Below are 7,479 nucleotides of genomic sequence, written 5' to 3'. Positions count from 1 at the left end.
TCCATCTCCATCCTGCCCCCGTCTCCAATCCTGCCCCCGTCTCCATCCTGCCCCCGTCTCCATCCTGCCCCCGTCTCCAATCCTGCCCCTATCTCCATCCTGCCCCGTCTCCAATCCTGCCTCCATCTCCATCCTGCCTGTCTCCAATCCTGCCCCATCTCCATCCTGCCCCCATCTCCAATCCTGCCTCCATCTCCATCCTGCCTGTCTCCAATCCTGCCTCCATCTCCATCCTGCCCCCGTCTCTAATCCTGCCCCCATCTCCAATCCTGCCCCTGTCTCCAACCTGCCTCCATCTCCATCCTGCCCACGTCTCCAATCCTGCCCCCTTCTCCAATCCTGCCCCCGTCTCCAATCCTGCCTCCATCTCCATCCTGCCCCCGTCTCTAATCCTGCCCCATCTCCATCCTGCCCCGTCTCCAATCCTGCCCCCATCTCCATCCTGCCCCGTCTCCAATCCTGCCTCCATCTCCATCCTGCCTGTCTCCAATCCTGCCTCATCTCCATCCTGCCCCGTCTCCAATCCTGCCCCCATCTCCAATCCTGCCCCTGTCTCCAACCTGCCTCCATCTCCATCCTGCCCCCGTCTCCAATCCTGCCCACATCTCCAATCCTGCCCCGTCTCCAATCCTGCCCCGTCTCCAATCCTGCCCCATTCTCCATCCTGCCCCATCTCCATCCTGACCCCAATGTTTCCAATCCTGCCCATCTCCATCTTACCTCACCCATGTCTCCAATCTGCCAGGGAAACATTGTCCGCTTTAAATAATAAAATAAAAAACTTTCTTCTTACCTGGACACGCTCCTGCGGCGAAGATACAGCTGCAGTGTGATCTAAGCTGAAGGACCTGTGGTGATGTCATCGTCATGTGATCAGGGGCAGAGCTGATCAATGGTAAAGGCCTGTGATTAGCTCCGCCCCCTGATCACATGACGATGACGTCACAACAGGTCCTTCAACGCTTCGGCCGCAGCGCACAGCACTTGGGGCCCGATGGCTAGGAGCACAGGAGCGGGGCCCATGACCTGCGGGCCCCCTTCTGTACTGCTGTTCACCGTGCCCCTTACAGCAGTAAGGGCAGTAATGCCCTGATGGTGGCCCTGCCTCTCACTAACAGGCTGGGCCCCCAAAAAACCTTGGGCCCGGGCGACCGCCCCATCCGCCCCTATTAAGATCCGCCACTGTGTGTTATGGGAATTTGTTATATAGACCTTGTTTTCAGCTTAATTCTTCACATTTGCTTGCTTTTTATATTGACGACATGGAACTGCGCTATAAGAGTTTTCACTTCAACTTGGATCTGGACATCAGGATGGCTCAGGCTTATGCAGTTGCTTGCCATGAACAAAGGGAGTGAGAGAGACAGCGAAGATGGCAGCGCCAGCATTTGTGGATACATCCGATTGTTGAACTCCGTGAGAGCCGTGGAGTGTACCACACCCTCTACAGTGAGCTACAGGCAAACCCGGAGAAATTTATGGACTATACACGTATGTCCCAACAAAGCTTCATGTATTTGCTTGGTCGTGTCCAAGATGTCATCCAGAGACAGGACACACAGCTCCGTTGTGCGATTCCTCCCGAGGAACGGCTCCTGGTCACATTACGGTACGTAGTATTTATAAAAACCAATGCCTGCATAATTTTATCTTTTCTCAGATGTACTATTCCAAAGCTTGCTGAATTCTTTATCTGCCATGTACTTAACCAAAGGCTGCAGCATTATTTTTATGCCAGTAAAGAAAAGGCTGAAGATTTATTTTTTAATGCCCTTTTTTTGTGTTAAAGTTTTTTGTTTATGGTGTGGTAAAAAAATATGCACAGATAATAATTTTTGTTGTTTCTTTGTGTCGCAGATTCCTGGCTACTGGAGAGACCCTCTCTTCACTGCACTTCCAGTACTGGCTTGGAATATCCACCTTGTTTGGAATAGTTATGGACACCTGCCAGGCTTTGTGGGACGTTCTCTGTCCGGAATTTCTGCCCCTGCCCACCGTGGAAAAGTGGCTTGAACATGCAGAAAGATTCTGGACAGTCTGCAATTTCCCCAACTGTTTAGGTGCGGTGGATGGGAAAAACATCTGGATTTTAAAACCCAAAAGAACAGGTTCGGAGTACTATAATTATAAAAAGTACTTCTCTACAGTTCTCATGGCCATTTCTGATGCAGACTGTAAGTTTGTTGCAGTGGACATTGGTGCATTTGGCCGTGGGAATGACTCCCAGGCTTTTAAGAACTCTGACATGGGCCGGAGGTTGTATGGCAACCAGTTCAATTTTCCCATGCCACGGCCTCTTCCCCAGCCCTTTGTAATGGTTGGTGATGAGACATTCCAGATGTGCCAAAACCTCCTCAAGCCCTACTCCAGCCATGACCTGGACCACACCAAATAATTTTTAATTACAGGCTCACCAGAGCAAGAACTGTAGAGTGTGCCTTTGGAATACTTGTCTCCAGATGGCGCATTCTCAGCACAGCCATTAATCTTAAACTGGAAACAGTGGATGAGGTGGTGAAGGTCTGTGTGGTTCTACACAATTTTGTGATGGTTAGAGAGCACCCGAATTTTGAACTCGATGATGCCCCTGCTAACCCCTTGCCTGAATTTAATCAGCACCCTCTCAGGTCATCCGTTGAAGTAGGCCAAATGAGGGACCAATTTGCTGCCTACTTCAACTCTGATGTAGGACGGGTGGCCTGGCAAGAGCAAATGGTGTAACCAAGTTTACTTTCGTGTGTATGTTACTAAAAAACCTGTGTTGATACCTGTACTGAGTGCACTCTGTCTTTTTACACTTCAATACAATAAACAACTGGCCAGGTGTAAGAGTGAATTCACAATGCTGGGTTTTGTGCATCATGAATTTACTAGTACTCCTGACCAGGTGACTATACATACACACAAGTTGTATGATCTTTATTATCTTTACACTTTGAGTTCAATGTGATGCGACGGTGGAGATAATACAACTAATATTTGTGTCACCTGTCAGGATTAAAAAAATCTTCATTTTGGAATGCAGTATCATCCCAAAGTATGTATCATACAGAACGCTGTGACTATCGATATTAGTTGTATTATCATCACTATGGTCAGCTTGAACTCAAGAATGTATACATAATAAAGTTGATACAACTTGTAGAATACCCAGGCCTGGTGTCATGCTGAAGTGAGTACGCCTAAAGCAACGCATCCAGACTCCATAAGGTTATCACACATTGTCAGGAGAATACACATAAGAGGTAAACTGCAGCATCGCTACAGTCTGACAGAAATATATGCAGACTGAAGCAATGCTGCGGTTTAAAACTCATGTGTATTCACCTGGCCAGGTGTGATAGTTACGTTAAAAGGCCAGGGTATTGCACATATGGCGTGTATTTTCAACATCATCTCCTCAGTTTTTCAACATACACTGAATAGAGGGTGAGGTTAATTACAAAGTCTACCTAGAATAACCTTGGGTTGTATCCCAAAAAGTTAAATGATGTTAAAACACACCATAGTCAATTAACTGCTTAGGATACAAGTCAAGGTAACAATAGATAGGCCTTGCACTCATCTCCATCCTCTATTCAGTATGTGCTATATTACCTTACTGAAGAGACTGTTGTGGAAAATAAAAGTCATATAGATTAGAGTTTTTGACTACACATAGCTCAAAGATTGACACGCAAAGCTCCACTACTGTGATAGCTCCACTACTATGTGTTGACAAAAACGCCAAATGTATGGTGCAGTGTTTGTACGTCGCAGTGTGTAGGTGGCGAAAGACACATTAAACAAACCTTTTTTTGAAAATAAAAATTGCACATTTATTTTTTGCAAAAAAAAAAAAAAAATATTTTCCTTTTGAAGGCCATTTGGGGGAAGAGTGGGATAATTTGGGGGTGTGGAGAGATGAGGAACGGCTGGAAATTGAGGACGGGGTTCTAGGGAAAGGGGCTACTATAGTACTGGGGGAAGGTAGATCAGGTATGGAAACAGAGGCAGTTTGAGAAACATTGGAAGGAGAGGGGGGACTGACTAACAAAGTCACCTGCCTGGACCGACTAACTCCGTATGACCGCCTTACATTGACTGACCGACTAGAGATTGTGGACCGTGTCTTGGCAGAATAAAATACGGAATGTGGGTCTCCCCGAGACTGCTCGGTGGTGGCGCTGGCGGAGCTCCTTGAAGGAGAAATTGTGGTGACGGTGCTCAACGAAGGAGAAGTGTGCACCGCCGGGCTTCTGGTGGGAGAAGTGGTGGCGGTGCTCTTCTGATGAGGAGTGTTGGCGGTGGTATGAGGAGGCGGAGCGGTGGCGGTGCTTGTGTGAAGAGTAGTGGTGGCGGTGCTCCTATGAGGAGATGTGGTGGCGGTGCACCTTGAAAGATGAGGATTTGTGCCATTGCTCTCATACTGATGAGAAGTGGCGGTGCTCCGATCCAGAGATGATGGTGACTCTGTGCTCCGAACAGGAGAAGAGGTGGCGGTGGACCAAGCAGATTTTGTGCTTGTGGTGCGCCAAGATGAGGTAATGGTGGCAGTACTGGTGCTCCAGACAGGAGCATGACATGGTGGTGGCAGGGGTGGAGTGTCCAGCAGCACTCGGCATTGGTGTTGTATAGTGGTGTCTGGCTTGGCTAGGAATGCATGTGGCCAAGCAGTGATATGCGGCAGAAGTCGGTACAGTGGTGAAGCGAGACAGTGGTGGCACAGGTGGGAATGACAACACTGATTGCTGCACGTACTGATTCTGCTGCATAGCCTGCAAGAAAGCAGTGTTGCAGGCGTGTAACACATTCAGCTGTTGCTCAGGACTAACGTGATCCGCCATGCCCCGTTCAATTTTACTAAAGAAATGGTGCGCTGGTCTATTGAGGTCGCCCTCCAGCCGTTCAAGGCGCTGGTCGGAAGAGTGGATGAGGTGTTCCATGTCGTTAAAACCACGTTCAATTAGTGAGAAACCACTTTCCACTCTTTCGGACAGCGTCTTGAGACTGGCATGAAAGGCTTCGCTCAAGTGCATGAACTTGGGCAAGACAGGCCTGTCCGATGCCCTCTGTCGCTGGCACGTAGTGCCCGCATAACCAGTGGCAGAGACCTGGGACAGGGGAACACCTGATTGACCAGCTTCCTGGTCACCAGCTGTCTGTGTTGCTGACCTGCCACTTGCTTCCTGGCTGTCGGATGGCTGGGACGGGTCCGAGGTCGATCGATGAAGAACCGCTCCAGGGACAGATTGCAGGGTGCTGCTCCAGGTGCTGTGGAAACAAAAAGTAAAACATTAGTATCATGCATTATCGCGAAGAATCAGCTGTGGATTATAAAAGCACCAGTTAGTTCAATTAAAACAATAAAAACATATACTTATGCTCTGGTGGCAAGGACCGGTCGTAAGAATTCCAAAGCACGATGGTAGCGGTACTTTGTTCTTGTCCTTGCCGCTGAGCCACTGCGAACCTGTTCCTCAGCCCGAACATCAGTGTTGAAGCGGTCCTTCATCGAGCGCCAACGTGTGCGGACTTTGTTCACTGTTGAAAAAAATTATAAAAAAAAATTATACAATGCAATGACATCTGTATAAACACACAAACCTGAGTGACCTTGTAAAACAGTCAATGCAGCCTCCCAAATAATTCTATACACAAAGCATACACTATTGAACCTGAGGACACTGGTGTGTTTACTGCAAGTATATGACTTGCACTAAACACACAAGTATCATCACGAACAAGAGTGTAGCATAAAATATATAGCATGACAATGCACAAGTCATACACTATTGAACCTGAGGACACTGGTGTGTTTACTGCAAGTATATATCTTGCACTACACACACACAAGTATCATCAGGAACAAGAGTCAATGCAACATCACACAGAGAAATACTTACTGAATGCCTTTTTTAAAGTTGCAGAGGCACTGTCCCAGCCCTCCATCAACGCTGCGGCCACTTCATTCCAGAGCTGCCGGGTCACCACAATGTCTTTGTACTACTGGTCACGGCTGTCCCACAATGGGACACGCTCCTGGACAAGGCTGATCAGTTGCTCGTTGTCAATATACAGGTCTTCATCCCGTTGTGGAACCTAGAAAACAAATACATTTAGAGTCTTGGAAATTGTGGCAAATGATAGACATAGGAAATAAAAAAGAGAGAAAAGCAGGGAAGAAAAACAGGAATAGAAAAAATTATTGAATAAAAAAAACCAGGTAGAATGTATCCTTACATGGCATCTCCTCCCCGCTGTGCCTTGTGTACGCTGCTCCGGCTGTTCCCGCTCACTTGCCTGGTCCGATTCCGAGGTCTGTAAAAGAACAGAAATTAGCCATTTGTAGAGGCAGGTATACAAAGGCAGCAAAATACTCACCTCATGCTCTGCCTCTTCCAATTCTTCCTGTGGAGGAGCATATTCTGATCCAGAAGACATGCTGGGGAAAAAAAAAAATAGTACAAATTATATATTATAAAGGACAGCCTCACATAAATTGATTTTAGAATACTCACATTAAAGCTGCTGTTTTTTATAAAGTTGTGGATGGTGTCACGGGTCAGTAAGGGGGAAAATGATGATGAGGAACTGGGGCCCCCTGAACTGCCCCTCAGGCTAAGGGGGTGTCCTGTCTTTCCTTAACTTGGGGGTACACTTAAAGGTAGTGAGGCCCAGTCCCTGACCTGTCCCTGTCTCCTGTTTAGCCCTGAGCTAAACCCCCAACCCCCTCCCCAGGGGGTGAGACAGGGAAAAAATTGTTCAACACAAAAACCCAAAGGAAAGATAACAGACAGGGTAAAATAAAACAGAACTTAGCTTGCTCTGCTGCAATGCTCCTGGACAGCAGAGTAGCCACTTGACAACAGCAAACAACTGAAGCACCACAGAACTCAGCTCCTGATCTCCAGCGTGGTTGGTCTCCCAAAAGCAAAGTGTATAACCAACAGTGATTTCCAGCACCTGAACTCCTTTTATAGGAAGGAGGGGGAGAAGTCACCACCTGCATAATTAATCACATGCAGTTTCCATGCAGTAACTCCGGTGGCCACCAGGGGCATAAACTCAAATTAACCCCAATGACCGAAAAGAAGAAAAGGTTTAGATAAGAGGAGATCCAGATCTGACAGATCCAAAAAATGGATCATGACAGTACCCCTCCCTCAAAGAGGGGCCTCTGGACCCTCAAAAAAGCGCTTCACCAAAAACAATCTTTGATGAGGATGCCTGAACACAGTTGAGTTCACCTAAGTAAACACCTGACTCACAGGTTTATGGCAAATGCGGCTATGTAGATGTTCCGGAGGTGACACATCTCCAGAGCGCCGACCTGGGGAACAAATTGTGTATGGGCATGACAGAGGGTAACTCCAGCTGGTAGGTCACTGGGCCGAAAATGGCAGACACCCGATAAGGACCGATAACTCGAGAGTTCCAGAATCCAGCAGCACACTTCCACCGGATGTAATTTGTGGACACCCATACAAACTCGTTCAC

The 7,479-nt window shown here is 47.6% G+C and overlaps 1 protein-coding gene across 1 annotated transcript; it reads left to right on the top strand.

Annotated features, from left to right (window-relative positions):
* Positions 1-1,268: 1,268 nt before the first annotated feature.
* On the top strand, positions 1,269-2,899 carry LOC141049675 (uncharacterized). The gene is made up of 2 exons (XM_073546325.1): positions 1,269-1,609; positions 1,858-2,899. Exons 1-2 carry the CDS (start codon positions 1,479-1,481, stop codon positions 2,393-2,395), a joined length of 669 nt encoding a protein of 222 aa, XP_073402426.1. The 5' UTR covers positions 1,269-1,478; the 3' UTR covers positions 2,396-2,899.
* The last annotated feature ends 4,580 nt before the right edge of the window (positions 2,900-7,479 follow it).

The sequence above is a fragment of the Dendrobates tinctorius genome, unplaced genomic scaffold, assembly GCF_039654945.1.
Source record: "Dendrobates tinctorius isolate UK_male_01 unplaced genomic scaffold, ASM3965494v1 ptg000147l, whole genome shotgun sequence".
Classification (NCBI taxonomy): Eukaryota; Metazoa; Chordata; class Amphibia; order Anura; family Dendrobatidae; genus Dendrobates; species Dendrobates tinctorius.
The sequence above is the reverse complement of the archived record's forward strand: the minus strand, read 5'-3'. Positions and strand labels throughout refer to the sequence as shown.